Source organism: Nothoprocta perdicaria, unplaced genomic scaffold (assembly GCF_003342845.1).
Source record: "Nothoprocta perdicaria isolate Ctin4 unplaced genomic scaffold, notPer1 scaffold_17, whole genome shotgun sequence".
Classification (NCBI taxonomy): domain Eukaryota; kingdom Metazoa; phylum Chordata; class Aves; order Tinamiformes; family Tinamidae; genus Nothoprocta; species Nothoprocta perdicaria.
The window spans coordinates 516,318-537,469 of NW_020454871.1; the positions used below are offsets into that span (position 1 = coordinate 516,318).

Genomic DNA, 21,152 nt, shown 5'->3' on the forward strand with positions numbered 1-21,152 from the left:
CCAGTGCTGCTATTTTCCCTGATGAAGATCCTAGCGCTTGCTGGAATAAAGCTCTTGAAAACTCCGCGTCTGGAAGAGCCGGCTTGCTCTCCGTGCGATAGAATTTCCTATTTGTGCCAGTCTAATAAGTAGATCACTGGGTACAGGCTTTTTGTAAGTAAGTCTATACGTACTGCACCATTTCCTGGCTCAGGGAGCTCCTCGGCGTTGCAGGCTGTGTGCAGTGGGGGAGGTGCCAGCGCTGATCAAGCAGTGTAATTTTATACATTACTGAATCAGTGCAGGAGAAACCTGGAGGGACAAAGCAGCATCTTCTCTTTGGACTGCACTGTCAAATCCTACAGCTTTCCCAGCCCAGCCATGCTCTGAGACATTTTTCCTCTCCTTTTTTTTTCCTGATTTTGGTGTGAATGATAAAGTGATCTGATGATGGCTCTCGTTATGGAACCTATTAGCAAGTGGACGCCCAAGCAAGTAGTGGATTGGATGAAAGGTAGGATCATTTATTCCTGTGTATTGTCTGTACTTTAGCTCCACGCAATTTGCATTTTTGCTACTGTATGCTTTGTGTTGGGAAGAGTTAATGCAGTTTTGGGAAGCGCCGTGCGGCTCTGCTGCCCGCGCCGCGCAGCGCGCTGCCGGGATCGCCGGGGAAGCGAGCGCATCCGCGGGCAAACGCGGCGCCAACCTGCTCCATCCCGGGAGTCCATGACGGCGCGCCGTGCCCGGGGAGGCCGGCTGTGCGGCACCTGCCCTGCTCAGCGCTGTGCCCCGGCAGGGACGTGGCGCAGTGGCTGTGCGGCACGCGCGCCGGGCGCCCACGCGGGGCACGAGGGGCTGCGCCGCGCAGGCACCCATCCTGCTCCGGGTGCGCCAGCACCGCGGACAGGGCAGGCGGCGCCGCGGGGTGCGCAGCGCCCAGCGCGGCCCCCCAGGGAAGCTCCAGCCCCCAGCCTGGCACCCAGGGTGATTTCCCGGCACAGCAGCGGGAGAGGGCTTGGGCTGACCGTGCCGGGCTCGGCTACAAACAGGTTGATCCGGATGGAGGGGTGAGGAGCGGGAGCCGGTGACCAGCGTTTGGGTTCCTCCCGAGTGCGGGGACAGTGTGTTTACACGGCAGCCTGCGTGACGGCTCTGAGACGCTTCGGAGGAGCTCTCTGTCTGAGGGACAAATAATTTCTGCAACACATAATCTCCATTATATAAGGGAAGAGGTGCACATTTTGTCTGGATGTTCTTGGTGGAGAAAATTTCTGTAATGAGATTATTGAACTTACTGGAAGGATGAACTGGCTGCCCATTATAAGAGCCTTAAAGCTTGCAGCAGGTTATCAGTAATTAGGCGACGGCTTTGATTTCATCAGCTCAGCTGCATCTCCATCCTTCATTCAAACGGGGCTGTTCAGGTGCTCATCACACACACTACACACAAACTATTCCTTCACAAGCATGAAGTATTACAAAGCAAATGGCACCTAAGGTGCTGGAGGTAGTTTGTTTCTGAGGTGTCAACTTGGGTTAATTGGGAGGTCTGAGRCAGGTCATCAGGATGACTCCTGAAACCCCTACATGTATGATTAATACCCTCATTCCAATGGCATTTCCTGAACCCAGCACCTAGTGTGTGTGCACAGGAGAGTCTGCTGATCTACATCCCTACTATTAGTACAAAAATATTTTTAAAATAGGCAGATTATTACACTACTTTAACTCATAAGTTGAATTATAACGTAATTTAAATGTCAAAGTATATGTAGTACTTGTTGCTGCATTTAAAAAGAACCCACATTCTGTAATTTTTTTGATGTAAACCAATTAGATCTTTGCTACTATTAGTCTATAATATGTATATGTACTACAGAATACAAGATCGTAAAAACAGAAGATTTTTTAAACGTGGAATTCCAGTATTTCCTCCATGTGAGGAACCACCAGTGCTGAGYGGCCTAAGTGCAACATCTCTGCACAGGAACTGCCTCCTGCATCCCTAGGGAAAGCGGGAGCAGCCGGTCCTGCCCGCGTGCGCCTCGGGGCTGTGGCACGAGCACAGACATTGCAACCCGCGGCGAGGCACTCGCGGGGCAGACACGTCCCTGGGCGGCACCCACGGACACCAACGGGGCAYGGACGTCTATTTTTAACATACTAATAGAGTGTTTGCTTCGCACGCTTTGGTTATAGCCAAGGAAAACCTAACAAACCTCGGAAATATAAATGGAAGCACCCCAAAATTACGCCAAGATTACTTGGAAATCTCCAGCTTTATAGCAATTGTCCAGTCACGGCCACAGTTTACCTGTAATGTACTTATTTTCGGTGTTATSAGCTCCATTAGCTGTTGCAATTCTGCTCCAGAGCTGTTAATGAATTAGTGAGTTCAAAGCTCTGCACAGCTAATGAGTGCTAAGGTAGCCTATAGATAAAACAAAGTCACTTATACTGAAAGGTACACTTCTTTAAGAGAAAAGTTATTGTAAAGGCATTTCAGCAAATTTATCCTCTTATCAATGTGCACTATTACCTTCACCATGGAAAGAAACATGGTAAAGGGCAAGCATAATATACCTTATTTTTCCTTAAAATACCTGTAGTCAATGATCTTTATTTGTAAAGGTTATAAATTGTAATACATTTTGCAGTAGAATGATAGTAGAATTTATCATAGCAATCACTTCTGCTACTGTTACATATTTTTTAAAACTGTCAATAAACTCCATTTTGAGAGTAACTGGTACAGAAATCCTGCAGCATCAAATAATTTAGAGGAACACGGGAGAAAGCCACAAAAATTATGTTAATAGTTTGAGACCCAGCTGCCCCAAATGCATCCTGACTGCAGTGAGCTATTATCAGCAGCAGCTGCAGCCCAAGCCCCATCCAAGAGGAGACATCCTTCTGTTCTGTTCCTTAAGGAAATGTTACTTGCCAAAAAAAGTAAAAATTACTAAGCTCTAAGAAATATTATTATGACAAGTTGGCATCTTGTATTTAGCCACGGTTCCTTCCTTGGGAACTCATTCAATTGGAATTTAACTTGGGAACTGGGTTGCACATTGTGGTCAACCAGAAAAGGCCACACAAGTCTTTGGACGTTCATGCTGGAGGCTGACAGARGTCTAGACTAAGACTCTACCTTTGATTAAAGAATTTGTCTTTAGAGTATGCAGGAATATTCCATAAAGTTTTGCAAATGCAGAGGAAAAGTCAATGTAGTTAAAAAAAAAAAAAAACTTTCAAAGGAATAGACAATGTGATTTGTAGAGATATTTTCAACAATTTTCAGACACTATTCTTTTTTTTCCCATTTTTTCCCAATATTTTACATTTCTCCATGTTTTCCCCTCCAGAAAAGGGTCTATTATGTTTCCATATCTTACTTAATTCAGATGTTTTCTTGGGGATAGACTAGAGRCCCAAGAAGTTAGCTTAAGAGGAAGGGCCTTCCATTGGCTTGCTCAAACGTCATTTCTGCACTGTTGGAAAAAACATACCGTTAAGAACAAAATATTGCTCTTAAAATTGTTCTATTTTAATTCTGATTGAGTTTCGCATGTTAAAGAGAACCTTGAGAAAATACCCGCGGTGCCTGGACCTGCAAGGCTCGTGCAGGGCGGCACGGGCCGCTGCCCGGCCTGGGAGCCCCCTCCTTGTCGTGACGCTCCGTGTCCCCTGGCAGTCGGGACTGCGTCACCGGAGAGCGCCCCGCTGAACCCGGCTATCCTCATACGTGTGTGTGCACTAGGGCAGGCAATCCTGCACGTCGGAGGGGCACAGAGGAGGCTTGCCTTGCAGATACAATTAGTAAATTAGTGGTAACTTGTGGTTTCATCTTGAGTAAAAACTGGCAGGTTCGCTAGGTATTCTTCAAATAACAGCATCAAAGATTTTCCTCTTTCCTCTTTCACTCTTCCTGAGAGAAGCAGTTTACAAGTCGTGGGTCATTTAAAAGGTGATCTCATTTACATTTAAGTGACCCCTACGTACAAATAAATACTAACCTTCCAAAATAATCCAGCAAAGTGAAATGAAATACCACGCAGCGAAATGCAGCTGTGACTCGGAGAGACGGGAATATTATTGAACAGTTGAAATKAAACTAGGAATAACTCCACATGGAGTCAGCTGTTCCAAGTCGTGCTGCCTGATAGTACAACCTGCAGCAGAGGTTTCTCTCATAATGAGCACTCAGCTTCGGATGCTTATTTCACAACTGCAACCATTTCTTTCCCCTTTAAATGCAGAATTTCTCCACTCTCAACAGGAGATGCAGACATGAAAAAATAAAAATTAATTCAGTTGGTAAACTGATTAACTGTGCTGCACTGATCCTGTGCAGAATAATTATATGTTTAGCTGAAGGGTTTTCCTTAGCATGTAATTCCCTGATTTCAAGCTGGCTCATAAAAGAGAAAGGCAGGGAGGAGGGGGAGCTGGGAGCACGGAGGCTGATGACGTGAGTGGACTTGTTAGCATTCACAGCACACAGGGCTCCGGCAAACCCCTTCTCAGGCTTTTTTTTTTGCTTTTCATTAAATCACTACCTGCTCTGTAGCAGTATGTCATAAACAGGGAGTCTCCTCTGTTTACACAGTGTTATATATAAAATCTTTGAGTGTACTGGAGGCACAGCTAAATATTATGATCCAGTGCAAAAGCAGCCTTAGAGCTGCTGAGCTGGATGATACTTAGCTTCCCTGATCTCCCTTTCTGACCTTAGAATCCCGTAATGCAAGAATTCTACTTCGCAAGATGCAATTTGAAACTTAAGTAGATAACCCAGGTCACATCTTACTTAGAAAAATGCAGGTTTTATGGCATTCTTTCAGTTCTTACCATAGACAAATASATTTGGGAAAGATCCGAGAGCCACAGTCTTTAGAATTAGCACTGAATTTGCAGGCTGTTCTACAGCGAAGGTTTTATCATTTTCAATCTACTTTCAGCAATTTCGAAGGCGAAGGAAACAAACCATGGAGGGGGATGGCTCCCAAGCGCTCCCTGCATTACTGTGCTCTACCAGCATGACACTGCTGCTTGTTGCTGGAGAGAAATCGAATCGGAGCAGTCTGCAATTCCTCTCTCAGGCTTCCTACAAGTTTCAAACYGTGATACATTTTTAGGAATAAATTCTGGCAACAGCTACTTGGTTGCATGTTGGTTTTTAGCCGATCTAGATTATGATATCTTATAAAAATAAGGGAAAAATTTATTTACAGGAGAATTTAGTGCTTGCAAGTAGCAGACTCAAAGTGAGCTCATGGATTGTCAACAATAAGCGATCAAACTGCAGGCTTCCCTTCTGCCAGAGTGAAGCCTGTGAGTCCCGCGGCTGCCCTCCCTGCAGCAGTAGCTGCCGTGGGGATTTCATCCCTCGGCAAGCCAGGGAAGCAGCCACGAGCTGGATCTCCAGCCCTTGGTGTGCCCAGTGTCAGCAGTGGGTACCTACGGATCTCCAGCTGGATCTCCTGCTGTCAAAGGCATGAGTCCTTTCCGCTCCACTCAGGCTTCRCCTTGCTCATCTCTGTAGCGAAAACCTGGGGTCTCTAAGAACAATTATGTTTCTCAGTTAACAGAATTAATTCATAGTTACTTCCTCCTTTTCAATGATTTACCCCCACACCATGAAGTGTGGAAATATGAGCACAGATGAATATAAATGTTCAGCTAGTGAGAGAATGATGTCTGTGTCCCAGCTTCRGATTGTGCACACTGCCAGAGGGTCCTAACACCACGCAGCAGGAAATACCCWTTAGATCCTAAAGGTATCCCTGGTATCTATTTCATTCTACCATATATTTAGTTTTTGTTATTTACCTAAGCCAATTAACTAAGAAAAAATGAGTGGAATAGAAGTAGAGAATGAAAAAGGACTTCAAAGAAAATGAGGGGAGTCTTCAAGMTTGTAAAAGAGAGGCAAATCCACCATCACAACTAAAACAACATCTACACGGATGCGAAAACACCTCTCTGGGCTAAAACAGCTCGTTAAAAGGGGCCTGGAGACTAAATAAGTCGATTACTTTACAGTATGGGAGATGTGAGATGAGATTCCAAGCAGCAGCTTTCTAATAGCAGGTACAGTGAAATGGCAGAACACGGTGCCCAGGCGGGCTTGGGCATTCCCACCGCGGAACATCTCAGAAGAGATCAGGGACACGTCGGGCTGCAACTGTTGAGATCCCCAGCCTGTTACAGCAGAACAGGCTAATCTCTTCCCAAGGCTGTTTCCAGGTCAAACAAGATCCTGGTTTCTTGCAGATGAATGACTCCRACACATATGGAATGGTCTAGAAAAGATTATACCCCTGACTTCCTTCTGGATATTTCATGATTTAATCTTTCCAGAATATCTGTGATCACTAATCATTAGCATTTCTAAAAGTTGCTGGCCATGTCATGGTTTTGTTATCATCTGCTTTGTACATGGAAATTAAAAAGAGATGCTGTCCACATTGCTTATGAAGTACAATTGCTAGTATGTATAATGTATACATGTAGCAGGAAAACATATTTAATTGAGAAAAACCAAGTCAGAGACAAAGAAATCAAAAGAAAAGTCAACATGGTGCCAATGTCTAACGTTGAGAAGACCTGATGTTTTATGAGAAGACTACGGTATTAAGATATCATATTTGAAGCTCCTGAGAGCAGAAGATGGGACTGACCAGAGCTGCGCTGTCAGACGCGTCTGCTTCTCCACACTGGAGCCCAAAGTGCACTCCTTTCAGCCTCCCAGGTTAAGGTATCACACAGGTCTCAGAAGATCAACAGGGTAATTGGGATTCAACCTTCAAAGCTTCAAATATCACCACTTTGAAATCAATCGGTGTACCCTGGATGCCAGGACACAGGGTGGAAGAGCAACTTAGCTCCCTTTCCAACACACATGCAGTCACAGTTGGTGTCATGACAAGCTGGCCATGCAGGGCCGAGCAGGGCCCTGTAAGAAGGCAGCCGTGTCCCACCTCCACCTGCATGTTCCATGTTAATTATTCAGTTGAGATATTTCTGCATCCCCATCACTATTCCTCATTTTTACAAGTACTCTTCTTAGGAGGGCAAATTAGAACCCAGCCAATATATCTTCCAAAAACAGGCTGCAGATTTGCACTAGCTCCATAAAACATTTCAGCAACACTAGCAAGTCTATTTTTAGTATCTGGAGATTCACTGATGCATTCTAACATTTCCTCATAAAACATATACATTCAGACACTTTGAAATAAATATAATAGTGTTTGCAGAGAAAAGCCTGAGWTGCACGAATGCCTCTCAAGTCACATTTATCAAACATAACTAATCTTCAAGGATATTACGTACAGAAATTTGTTTTATTGTCTTGAATCTTAATATAGGCAGCCAGACACAGTTGTCATACATCTCTATATCTTGTAATCTTATGCTATATCAAGYCATATCATGCAAAATTTCCACCTCTCCTTGAATTCCACTCACTGCAGGGAGACCACAGCAGCACTGCACATTCAGAAGAGATCACCCTTCTCCATTTCTCCATTATTTCAGTATTTCACATGAAGAAGCAAAGTTTGGAACAAATTGGATCCTGCAGTTGACACTTTCCAATCGCATTCAATAAGACTTTATGCWTCAAGTAATTAGAAAGATACTGTATGTTGCTGAGCAACAAAATTCGTTCCTTGTTTCATCCCAAGCATAATCCCAGCAACACCCCTTTTCTCTCCCGAGTCCTACTCTTTCCCTTGCATCTAGCTAAAAGACTGTTCTGGCAGGACTGACACCAACACATGTACCATAATGTTGGGAATACTAGGCATAACACCTCAGGGCTAATTTTTACAAGTTTATAAAATGTCTAATTCTTTGGAAAAAAAACAAAGTAGAAAAATAATGTACCACAGTGCTACAGTATACCTGGTTATCAAAGCTGGAAAACAGTCTCAAAATATTTTACTTTGCAAAAAGTTTTATGAGTTGCATTTATACCTGTCAGAAAAAAAAACATCGTAGTCTTGGTGGTGTCCCCATTTCGGCATTCAAAACCCACGGGAAGGCAGCTGGTGCTTCCCGGGAGCGTCCTCAAGCTCCTCCATACAGGTTATGCATCAGATAAAGGCCTCGTGTTTGGGTAAAGAAACATTCCTACCTGGTGAAATTTCCATACATCTGTTTCTGACAGGTTTAATCAATCTATTTGTAGTAAAGAAAGAAACGCGCGAGGCATGCTGAGCATTGCAACACGTGCGTATGGCAGGAAGGCGAGCAGAATGTTATGGTTTGTCCTGAGGTAGATTGCACATGAATTTTAACATCAGCTATGAGTTTGAAAGCCAAAAAAAAAAAAAAAAAAGGATAAGTACTTTAAACATTTAAGCAACATATTAATTTAATTCTTTTGGAGAGCAAATATCCTGAAGTGCTGACAAAAATGGGAGGTTGCAGCTCTGCTGGTGAAATTAATGACAGTGATAACATTAAATTAAGAATTGTACTTGAATAAGCCACAGTGATGCTGAGCAATAATATACATTCATGCTCTGCTCCCAGCATAACATTGGGGAAAACTTCCAAATATCACTTTGGAAGTGGATATTCAGTGGTTTCCTTTTTCGCACTAAGCTCTTTCCCCTGATCTGCTGATAACACGGAGATTAACAGGAGATGAAAAATGGACCTCAGTGAGTTATCGTTATAGGATGCAGAGAGAAGAACAAATTGTAAGGTTGGATTTGCGAAGAGCCGTATGATGAAACAAAATGAAATTATTCCTGATTAACCAATGCTCAGATGGCTCCCAACAATTATCCTTGTTGACCTTCTATAGTGATGCATTCAGGAAAGTCCAAGGCCAAGGCAACATTTGCTTTTGCCTAGTCAAATTCTCCACCGAATGTTTTCCAGGAAAAATGAATTATAAAAGGCCTGTGGTGCATTTTATTTATAGTGTGGATGACTTACTTAAAATAAAACTGTAACAGACGATAATTTTACAAAGTATATTAATATCTCTTCCCTATAAACATATTCATCTTTTTTACCCTAGATATTATCAAGCACAAAAATTTTACAGATTTCAGGAGATCCCAAAGCTCCATGCTATGCTAGGGATTTTCTAGCTCAGAATATACTTTTTTTTTTTCATAACACTCACTGTTGAATATTCTTTCATTCAGAAATCCTGAATTTTAACTCTTAGCTTAACTCTAACATCCTTCCAACCAAAATGTCACCGTCACTAATATGAATCCATTAATAATTGCTTGGCATATGGAACCATAATACATTTCTTCATTATTGTGATGTGTGACTACACTTGCATTTCCTGCAATTTCAGTATATGGAAATCAGATATAGGATGTCATAAACCCATCACAAGCACCRAAGTCTCCATTCTTCAGAATGACACAAGCTGCCTTGCAGCAGGAAGCCAAAGCAGAAGTCTTCAACTTGACCGTATTCACGATCACCTCTAAGGAGAAGTTAAGTACAACTTGGCTCTTTCTGAAGGATTCAGCTGATTTTGCTGTTTCAGGAGCTTTCTGTTTACACCAGTGATGGGAGGAGCTGCATGCAAGCTGCAAGCTATAAGTATCACTCAATCTTAGGGTAGTTTTGAAGTCAAGATTCCAATCCATTTCACTGTTTAATAGTTGCCTTTCAAAGCTATTTGTTCCTGAAGGGCCCAGCAAATTCTATCCACAAGTGCTGTCAACAGTTTTCAAGTTAGATGCAAGTACCACCTTACTTTTCCTTTCACTCAGTGAACGAAGTTTATTTTTCCTTTATTTGAGTAATCTCCTTTTCCATATACGACTTTTCCTTCTTCCAGGCATGCCTTGACAGAGCTACAACATAAACTGAGTTTTATTCCCTGTGTTAAAGACGTTGCAATTCCACTAACAGCCATTCTTCCTTCAAGAGAGACCCACTGGTTACTATATTCTGTATTCCATATTCTATTTTATATTCTATAACTTAGATTATTAAAGAATAAGATAAGATTCATCTGTTAGCCATTGAGATTGTTTAGCACTGACCAGGTTCTCGTACCCTTTTGACAGACTATGAGCATGACTTAATCACCTTTACTCAAGAGCAGGAAAAGGTGAAATTGYTTCCAGCCAGTATCATGTTTTTGTATATTTTTGCATGTTTCCATATAGGTCATCCTTAAAGTCATCCTCCTCAGAAAGCCTATGACCTTTTAGCTGTAGAGAAATTAGTTATAAATGCCTTTTAAAATATATACTTTTCTGATTGAAGACCACATTGAAGATTGAACATTGAAGATATATGAAAATTACCACTAAGTGCCAAGAGACCAGCTAAGTAGTCCTTGTGGTCTGCTCTACAGAGCCATAAATACAATCTCAAGGAACAGTTTATGACTCATTCAGTCCCTATATTGCCAACAAACAAGCCACTAGATTTGTATATCCACTAGAATTCCTTCTGGGAACAAGCAAAAGAAGAGATGTTAATCACAACAAAGATTTTCTTCATCTTTTAAAAGCTTTATTTTTTGACACATATACTTTTTAGTTCATATGAAAAACTACTGCTGTTTGAATTAAGATGGACAGTGATGTCATCAGCCTGACAACTCACAGAGAGCAATTATCACTTGAATGAAGAGCATGTTACAGCTCTCCTCCTCTCCTCTCCTCTCCTCTCCTCTCCTCTCCTCTCCTCTCCTCTCCTCTCCTCTCCCCTGTTTATTCATTTAATCTCTAAAAAATGTTTCATGATCAGATGGACAGTAAGCATCAGTTTGGGAAGGAATTCTTCCATTTTAAAAGTCTCTACCTCTGGCCTTAGGGAGTAGAGGGTTGCAGTGACTTGGCAGTGAGCTGCACTGAAAATCCAGAGGAAAGGAAGGGAGGAAGGAAGGAATATGAGTGGGAGAAGAGCAGGAGAAACAAAATGAGGAGAATAAAACCTTTTTCCCCCCTCTCCCCAGTATTCTCCCATCAGTGTCTGCTCCTGGGAGTGTTGACAGCCCCTTCAGTTCATGTTCACTGCAGTGCAGAATTCACTTGGTGTGCAAAATACTGCCGAGCTCAGCTGCTGTACGGCGCCGTCTGCCTTTTCTGTGCAAGTATTTTCCCTGTCTCTAAACTTTGTTTTCAAAACAGCAAAGCCAAGTCCAGAGCGAGCATTAGCAGAGAGCAAAAACCAAGTGACAATTTCAACGATTTTTGACCTCAGACTTGGCAAACAGAGCGTGTTTCTGTATGTTGCAAATGTTTGCAATTACATCAAAGTACTCTTTTATAGGCAAAGGCCAACTAATCCCACACACTCCAATTAATTAGAAAAGGCTGAAAACGACCTGCCTAAAGAGCCCTAGCATAGAGCTCCGGCAGCTTCAAGATGCTGTTGGAGGAAGGCACAAACTGCTGTTCCACTAGCTGGGCATTAAAAGCCACTGTGAAGAGTGTGGATGCTTTTAAGTTCTCTTTCAGATGATGAAATTTGGCTTCCTTTGAAGAGCAGGAGGAGGCAGCTCAGTGGTGGCATCTACTCATGAAATTCTTTGCAGTGCTTCAGAATGTGTCTTGTAGGAGATGGGGATGTGCTGCGGTGGGCACGTGCCTGAAAAACGGAAGGGACTACGTAGATGTGTTACTGATCACCCGGCATGAACACGGAGCTCATGCTGAAGACGTCCAATATCAGAAAATGCTGAAGAGAGATTTTAATTGTTCATTGTGAAGCCACGCTGAGCAATTTTCTTAGTTATGCATAGAACTACCCTACCATTTAGAGAAAAAAAAAGATACATGAAGCACAGAAAAAACACTCTGAACTCTGCATTCCCTACTTGCAGAGAACTAGTAGAGTAACGTATTAGAAATTTAGAACTGATCGACAAATTCAGAATATTAAAAGAAATGGACTCACTTAATGCAATAGTTAGTTTGGCTATTTTCTTTTTTTGCTTCTTTGATAATTCTCAGGACAAATTATCAATAGCTTCAGTAGAAGCATGAGAAAATCATTATTTGCATATTAGCAAGTAGGAAATACTTGAGTTAGAAACTAAATTACTAAAATAATCATTCAATAAAAGTGTTTTAATTCAATCTCTAAATCRTTCTCAAAGCCATCAATATCACTTAGACCAAGTAAAAAAGCGTTCCTAACCCCTGTTTATTGTGAGCTGCTGCTTTTTCTAAGTACTTGCAAGAACTGTTAAGTTCCTTTCATTTTAAGTATCTGAAGGTAGTTCTGCAGATAATTCTTTTACAAGGCTCCTCAGTGATGTTCCGTGGCACAACAGCAGGCTTTATTCTTAAAATATTCCRTGATTTTCCATTTTCTTTTAAGCATAACCTTGGTAATAAAAAGATGTTGACATATGAGGAATCCTGGCATTTGTTATAAATTAATTCCAGATAACACTTAGCAGTTTTGAAAGGCATTGCTTTTCAATGGGTTTCAAGTATCTTCCRTATGCTTTTGATAGCTTTCCAGTTTCCATGTGTCCAGGCAGAAATATCATGTATAGCTCTTCCGTGTAATGCCAGACTATTTGTGATTTACTAAGTATATAAAATAGTCACCCTACCATTTGTATTTTGGTTTGGTTTTGCTATTTAATGTCCTACAGGATTTCAATTCCTGGGATTCCCATAAAATGTATTCTTTCAAATTTCATCGATATACCCTCTTTCAGGAGGAAATGGGAAACAACAACTAAATCTTTGATTGGAAACCAAGTTGTTGCATGCAAGGATGATGTCAGCAGCAAAATTAAGCCCTACAGCACACATGCAATGCCTTCCTGTGTTTGTTCTCATAACGAAGCAAACAACAATGGTGAAAGAGGAGAGTCAAATAAACTGCCTCTGTATCTGACCCTGGCTGAGATTCGTGCCAGCTTGAGTCAATCTTCCTCGTGCAAGCCACACCATGCCTTGGGTTACAATCTTAATATGCTGGTAACAAAGCTTACTGGAAACAAATAGCAGCACTTCATAATTATACATAAAATAAATACAATTCCATAAAATAATAATAATGTAATTATTGCAATTTTCTGGTCAAATCCAAAAAACAGAATGAATTGCAATAGAACTATGAGATCATCACTAATTATTATGGAATCAGTCTCATTTTCTATTCCACAGCTACCATGCCCAAAACACAGCACTGAAGTATCATGACTAAGCATTGCCTAAATGATAACACAATTTGCATTCTGAGTGCTGGTGCAGAAAAAGAATGAAGGTTTCTTGGACGGGAACAACCATTTAGTGGATGTGCTAAAATATTAGCCAACTTCTTACTTCAAAAAGTACATTTTAAAACAGGAACTGTGATTCTTTAGAGAATGAAAAATAAACAAGGTTTCTAAATGACATAAGTACAGAAAAGATTGAAGATAAATTATTTCAAGCCACTTCAGTCTGAAGGTCATCCTACCTCTTTCAGGAGGCAAGACTRTTTAGTAAACTTGATTTACAGGTCTAGGTGGCCAATTGTGCTCTGAGCTACATTCACCTGATGACCTAAAGCTACTGGAAGTTATGTATGTATATTTGGAAAAAGCATGTGGATGAATCCCATAATCTCTTTATCTGTTTCAATCTTAGGAAATGGGCATTATCTGAGATTTTTACTAAGAAAATAGAATTTCAATTGCATTTATTTAGGCTGTGGATACCCTGTCATCTCCGTTGCTTTCAATCTGAGTGACGGTCAGTACCACTTGTCCAGTAAATCAGAAAGAGATGAGAATATTTTGTTAAGTTTCCCACAATTCAACACCCTAAAACTAACTGAAATGGAATTCATGATAGCCAATCCTGCATGCAGCTAGACTGGTCCACAAAAGCCATGCTAGTAGGAGAGACATGGAAAATAAACACATTTTTTGAGTGAAGCATCCTTTATTGTAAGTGCCAGGATACTTTGCAGGCTGGGTGTTATGGGCAAGGTGATCAAACTGATCAAGCTGTATAATCAGGAAGTATCTCAGGAACACTTTACATCATAGTCCAGGCACTTGCTGGTATATTTTCTCTCTACTTTTTCTCATTCTGGTTTCCAAGATCTAATTATCTATCAAGAGTTCTCCAGACAGAACCAAATAGCAACCAGCAAAGAAGGAGCGTGTTCGGTTAAAGCTCTGCTTATTGTAAATGTTCATTATCTTCTATTTTGCTTCAAAGCAGTTTGTGTTTCCAGCTGCTGTGTTTTAACTCATTGGTTTGACTCTAAAAATCAATAAATGGACATGGAAGACACTAACAAGAGATGAAAAAAGCTACCTAGAACTGCAACTGCAGAAGAAGCGGGTGCCATGGGCAGAGGCAGGCCCATCTTCCTGCAGTTACACAACTGCAAGTCTTCACGCAAGTGGAAAGCATTACTGAGGTGCAATCACACTGACACTGGTTTGCATATTGCTCATTTCAGATGAGAAATGCAGACATTAATCTAATAAGAGTAAATAAGCATATGGAAAAGTTACCAGCTTTAATGCTGAAGAATATGGTATTTAGGATTCAGAGAATTATACTTTTTCTATGTAAATCCATGCGGAAGCAAGTCATAATGGTGGCTTTTGCATGTTTATGTTGATGAAAATACATGCTTATATAACCTGAGATGCCAAAGGATGGAGGTCATATGAAGTAGAATCGGTGCCTTTAAAAACAGTGTTAAAACTTGTACCTTCCTCCAGTCTCAATGCAAAGCTAAAAGGTATGTGCACTATCTGATCCCACTCTCCTTAATGTGTGCACATTCAAGTCCACAGTGTACATTTCAGTTAAGCATAAAATTGTCTTTATGCAGCTGTTAAAGCTTTTGAGATGGAAGGCACTGTAGAAATGTAGAGTTAATATTAGCATCCACTGTTTGTTAGGTCCTTTTTCAGATACACACAGGTATCACAGCACGAAGCAATATTTATTAGCTAAATTACCTAAGAGTAATGGTAACCTTAGAGATACCGAGTGCTGTTTGTGGACTACTAGATTTCTTTTAGCCTCTGGTGTCTCCCACATGGCAGCACTTCAATACAAACCTCCACTCTTGCAAGGTTTAAAGCACCTTTGGATTGCTGAAGAAAGTGCCCCCAATGACAGGCAGAGCTGGTAGGGCCTGGAAGAGATAGGAGAAGGTCACAATAACTATGATGAAGATATGGGTGCTGAGCTTTACAGGTAATAACCATTTCAAGAGGAATAATTCCGAACAGTGACAAGGAAGCAGGGTGAAACGCAGAGAAATGGCMGTTATTACAGTTAGCATCTGTGCCACATGACCGTTATAAAATTTCATTTTTGGCGCTTGCACTTTAGACTCACAATAGCTGTTCCAGAATGCAGGGAAACTGCTTCAGGAAATAAGATCTGGGCAGCAAGAGCTGCACTGGGGAAATAATGTCTTCAAGATTGAAGTGGTTTTCTGCACACATATAGCCTATTAATCAAGGGGAAGAAAAAACGAAGCATATTATTCATCATACTTGCTATGTTTAGACTTGAAGTGATGAGAATTAAAATAATGATCTTGACTATTATTATTAAGCAATACGAAATTGCTCCTCTGAAGGAAAAAAATATGATCAGGCTGGTGAAGGTTCAGACATCTGGTACAAGCATATGGGTTGGGAATCATTAGCTAGTTGTTACAAAAATACAACAAAAATGCCTTTTGAATGCTAGAATGAAGGCCTTCAGGAGGACGAGCTCCACGAGCTCTCCTCTTGCAGAAAAACTCTTGGCTGTCCCTGTTCTGCCTCCCAAGCCTCTAAAAGCATGTGAACAACCCAAGGGCAAAGCTTGTCAAGCTACTGAGCCTACTTCTGACAAACMTATTAAAGTAGGAAGGAACTTATAAAGCTACTGTTTAGGCTGCATTGACTCTTGTGTTGTAAACTGASCTCTCCTCCCCATCTGTGTATCTTCAGGCCTCAGTGCCACGCAGGTGCACACTTGGAAGACAGCAATGGGCACAGGCCATAATGTAGAGTGAAGAAAAAAGAGCAGCTCTGTTGCGTGTTGCGTATGGTCCAGCGAAAGGTCTAACGGATGGAGAAAGAGCAGAGCTGGGTTCCACTTCTGGCATGATCATGAAGCTCCTTTGCAAGCTTGAGAACCACCTCCTGTTGCTGTCATTTCCATTCCTGTTGCTGTCACTTCCATTCCTTTTCCCAGCCCTTGCTAAAAGGAACTATCTCATATAACAAATTTGAACAGCCTGAATATAATGAAACTTCAGTAATAAGCCCATCATCTGGTGKTTTTTTTTTGCCAACGGTGCTGTGTTTTGCTATCAGTAAATGCTCTAATTAAGAACCATTTTCTTGTTTCAGGCCAAGCAATATCTTTGATAGGCCACATACTAATCCATGTCGCAGCACTGGCCAGGAATCATGTATGAAAACAGAAACATGTGGTCAAGTGATCATTAGCCAATAGGTTATGAATCACAGCCCCTACTAAAATATATTAATTCTCTGCTCTTTTTTGAGGGGAGTATTTTGATTTAATCTTTGATTCTTTTAAGCTGAAACATCTTCACCATTTATTCAACAAATATGACTTGCTGCAATCTTCTTTATGCTAGTAATTTAAGAAATAAAAAGCCTTGGGCTGCATAGCATTATTAGCATTAAGAATGCCTGCTGTTTCTTAGGTAGCTGTCAGTTTAGCACAAGGAAAAAGTTAATTATCTTAAGCAGGTCAGTCAGGAAGAAATCTGAAATTGCTATGCAGGAATTGGAAATCAGTGTCTATTGACTTAAACCAAAAAAGGCACATAGGAAGTATAGGAAAACTTTATAAATAGTTTGCATGGGGAAAAGGAGTTTGGAAAACATAAAGGGTAATCAACCACCAATACTGGAAAGTTACCCAAAAGCAACATGATTGAGGTTCCTACCTCTACTGGAAGTTTGGATAGGGTATAGAAAGGTGAGTGCTATCTACTGAATCACATAGACTGTTTTTAGTCAATGTTTTTTGCTTTCTAAAAGCAAATCTTCTTGTGATCATTACAATATATCTATTATTTCTCTGTTTTTCTTGGACTTCTCTTAACAAGGATGGAGTGARATGATAACCTCTATCAGGCAGCGATATTGTTTCCTTTATTCCATTCAGCACCTCAGTCCTTCCCAAGTGTATCTACAATACCCTAAGCTTTCTTCAGGTCCCCCTGCTCTCTCACACCTTCGCCACCAGCTACACAGCTCCAATAGCAGCTTCTGCTAGGAGAAAAATGTGGTTTTCTTTTCCAGATGCAAATAGACACATCAGAGTTCATTCTTTTAAGACTGCCCGGCCTCTTCTATTTGGATTTTCCCTGTGCAGCTCTCTCAAACTCCAGTCAGATACCACAAAACGTTAACATCACAATTGTGAAGTTGGACAGGACCATGGCTTGCCAGAGCCACCGCCAGTAGTCACCTCAGAGAGACTTAGATCATTCACAGGAAGGGTCGTTCCCGAAGGGAAGGCTCCCTGGCATTCTTTGAGGAGCTGAATGCTTCAGTTTTACATACAGCAAATTCAGACATCGGACACATGTTAAGTAAGAATAAGAAGCTTCCACCGATACATGCTTGACCTTTTTATTAAGTATGATTGCAAAGTTTAATTGGTATTAAGTGTTAACTTCTTTATTCCTACATAAACCCAGTCAATGGGCAGCAGGAGAACAAATGAGGCCATAAGTAACCACATATGAAAAATACTATGAGATCCTCTCATGTTTGCTTTATGAGGACTGCTTAATGTCCTTTCCTCGGATGCCAGGCAATAAAGTAATTATATTACAATACATTCTGTATTCTTGTAAAATACTTATCCTTTTGAAAGGCTYAGATTACACCTGGGGGTGAGTGTTTATGACTGCAACATGCATGGAGGGTCAAACCTTTTAGTATTCAAAAGCCTTCAAGTGCAACAGTTTATTCATGTTAAATAAGCATCACTAGACTAAAGATCCCAAAAGTTCTATACAATTATTTTTTTCCTGTATAACGTGATGCCAACGCAACTTTTAGAAATGTGGAAGCATTTTACTATCCAGTACATGTTTTTCATAGTGTTTATTGTTTAGTTCTGCTATTTCATTTATTTGGAAGGATGCAATGGGTTAGCCAATGTAAAAGTATTCTTAATATTCAGAGACAGTTATCCATTTAAATATCCATTTATCCATAGATATCCACAGTTAYCCATTTACAAAAATCTGCTTACAGCAACTGCTATATTAGGAAATGAGGATCCACAATATGAGGAGATTAAAAGAAAGACGAATACAAACTGGAGGCTGATAGTGGTCCGCAGAGCAGGTCCTGGGCACCCTGAGGAGCCCTGGTGACCAGCAGCAATGTGCCCATGGCCAGTGGCACCCAGGAGGGGCCACTCAAGTCCAGGCCATCTCCTGCYCAAGGAGATGCTGTTTAGGCTATCAGCAAGCCTCTGGGCAAATAACCTTCACAGCAGGCAGAGCCTGGTGGAACTGCAGCTCCTCAGTGGCAGGAACACTTCTGCTTGGTTTTGGAAAATGGTTTTGGAAAATGGTTAAAGTAAACTCTGCATCTCTGCTGAGCCCAAAGATATGTTGGCTGCGCGGGCATGGGGAAGCAAAGCTCGCGCCGTGCTCATTTGTCTGCTCCTGTGTCCCTTTGGACACCTACAGGCCTAGCTTGGCTGTAATCCCGTAAGTGATTCAAGCAGAAACTCCTTGCCTGCATCCAGTCCTGACTGGAGAGCGGTTTTCCTGTTCCTCCAAAAAGTTAGTTGGGTTAGTTCTTATTTTCACCGAGGCAAGAGATGGATCAGACCYTCCGAGCTAAATTTCCGTATTACCTATGGATTAGATGTACGCTCTTCTATCAATATATTTCTACCAGAACACTATCAGAAAGAATTAAAATTGTTTTTTTTGAGTGTAAAGGAGTGGAAGGGAATATTCCAAATGCAATCACATTTTACATATATTTTGTATTGCTGCAGTCTCAAAAGTGATGCAGATACAGCAAAAAAGAAAAGCTAATTCAGGTAATAAAAATGATTAAATGTGCTGCACTGATTGTGGCTAGACTGATTATACACTTAGTTTCAGGTTTTTCCTTAGCATGCAGTTCCATGGGCTCAAGCTGGCTGGGAAAAGGAGGGAGAAGAGCAAGTAGAGCAGGGAAGGGATGACGTGAACGGGCTTCTTAGCATTCACATCACACAGGGCTCCGGCAACCCCCTTTCAGGCTTGGTGCTTTTCATTAAATCTCTACCTGCTTTGGAGCAGCTTTTCTCGCCCAGCGATTCTCTCCATTTACATAACAGAAACGGAAGCGAGGTGCTGAGCATCACTGGGGGATTGACATGCATGCAAGCTGCTGTGATGTTATCCTTAGCAAAAACATCCCTACCGGCCTCATGYGGAAAGGAGGAGCGGGCTGAGGAAGACATCAAACCAGACAGACAGACAATTCTGGAACATCGTGTTTGAACAGGCAACTCTTTTGGAAAGGTACAGCTGGGTCTTGGCGATTTGCTTTGTTACCCTGTAGAAGGAACTGGCCTAGAATACCGATCATCTTCCAAAATGGAAAATGCAAAAAGCAAAGAGGCATTAAAACAAAATAAAATCTTCCATTAGCCAGTATGTACATTAAGACAAATAGGATAAGGTAGCACAAAAGGGAACTGCAGCAAAAGGAAAAAGTGGATGTCACAGGACTCACGGGGCTGCATAAACGCTTTAACTTTCCTCATCTTTAACAAAACTCTTTACTCATCCTTTTTTATATACCTTTTCTGAAAGAAAAGCACTTAAAAAAAAAAAAAAAAGTTGGAAATTTATTTTAAGAGGACAGACAGTGCTCACCATGACTGCCAGGATTCTGTCGTATGTGTCCTGCTGACCTGAGCACTGCCTGTGCGCGGGGAGGAGGCTCAGGTGGCACCTCTCTGATGGGGCACAGCTACTCAAGAGGGAGAGAGCAGCAGTGCGGGAAACGCTGCAGGACACCCTGGCCTGGCCACGGGGCTACCTGCTTCTTTCCATTTCCCCCAGCAAGCTGTGTACTCCATCGCTATCAACAAGCACCAAATAATGTTTCGGCTGAACTTTGAAGGGCTCCTTCTGAAAGTGCAGCTTTCATCCTGAAAGCTATGGGTCACATTCAGAAATGTAACAACTTCAGATGCACATTCAGACTAATATTGGGAAGAAACTTCCCGTTTTCTTCATTCACGTGTTTCCATCTTAAAACACAGAAATGAAGAGCTGTCATTCTATAACTCAAGTCTGGAACTCAAATATATTTATTTTAGCAATTTAATAGAGTAAAAATCCTTTCCTGTATTTTCTTCTAATTCTGTATTATACAGACCTTTAAGACAAAAATAAAAAAAGCAAACTACCCCAATAGATATTAACTGAACATGTAAACTGACTATGTCACTGAATACATAAAGTCTGCTCATATCTCTCTTGATATTCTCTGAATTATGTATTTTAATTAGTTTTTGGGTTTAGATGAGTCACTTTTCTATGCATTTCAGTTCAAGGCAGGTAACAGAGCCCATCTCTCTCTTCAATCAAAGAAGTGTGGATAGTATTTTCTGCTCTCACTGTAAAAATATATATTGGAGAAGACTGACATTTTAGAAAGGCTACAGCCGTCCACSCCGGCCACGTGATGATGCCTCTGAGTCACAAGAGAACTCCAGGCAATCCTCTGTGCTTCTCCGTATCCTTCATGGTATCTCTAATCACAGAATCGATTTTATAGGAATTTCCATCACATCTCTCTATCTTGATTCTGTTTTTCTGGCTGATGGAACCTCATAGACTTTCTTTGCTGTCTATTGGCAGCAGAGAAAAAGACGAGGAAGGCAGAGAAATTGTTCTGCCGATTTTTGAAGGTTTTTGCCATTTGTCTGACTGCCCAATAATGTTTCTTACAAAATTAAAAGGCACAGTTAGAATGTGGAACACTAACGCGTTTTATCTGATTTATACAATTTTCACTTCAGTTTTGCATTTTGAACAAGCTGACTGATTTGAAGCATTCCATCAGGAGAAAATGAAAGTCAACAATTCAAGAAGTCCTAGGAACGCAGAAAAACAGATGCCATAAGACATTTTAGTTTATTTTACACAGATACAGTTGTGAGGACTCATTTCTCAGTACGTTTTGT

At 41.2% G+C, this 21,152-nt stretch overlaps 1 protein-coding gene across 1 annotated transcript in view; it reads left to right on the plus strand.

Annotated features, from left to right (window-relative positions):
* Window positions 1–426: 426 nt before the first annotated feature.
* LOC112944496 (connector enhancer of kinase suppressor of ras 2-like) overlaps window positions 427–21,152 on the plus strand; it is a 165,885-nt gene continuing 145,159 nt past the window's right edge. Inside the window, exon 1 of the mRNA XM_026035945.1 lies at window positions 427–493. Within this exon, the coding sequence (XP_025891730.1) occupies window positions 427–493 (67 nt within the window). The remainder of the gene's footprint in view (window positions 494–21,152) is intronic.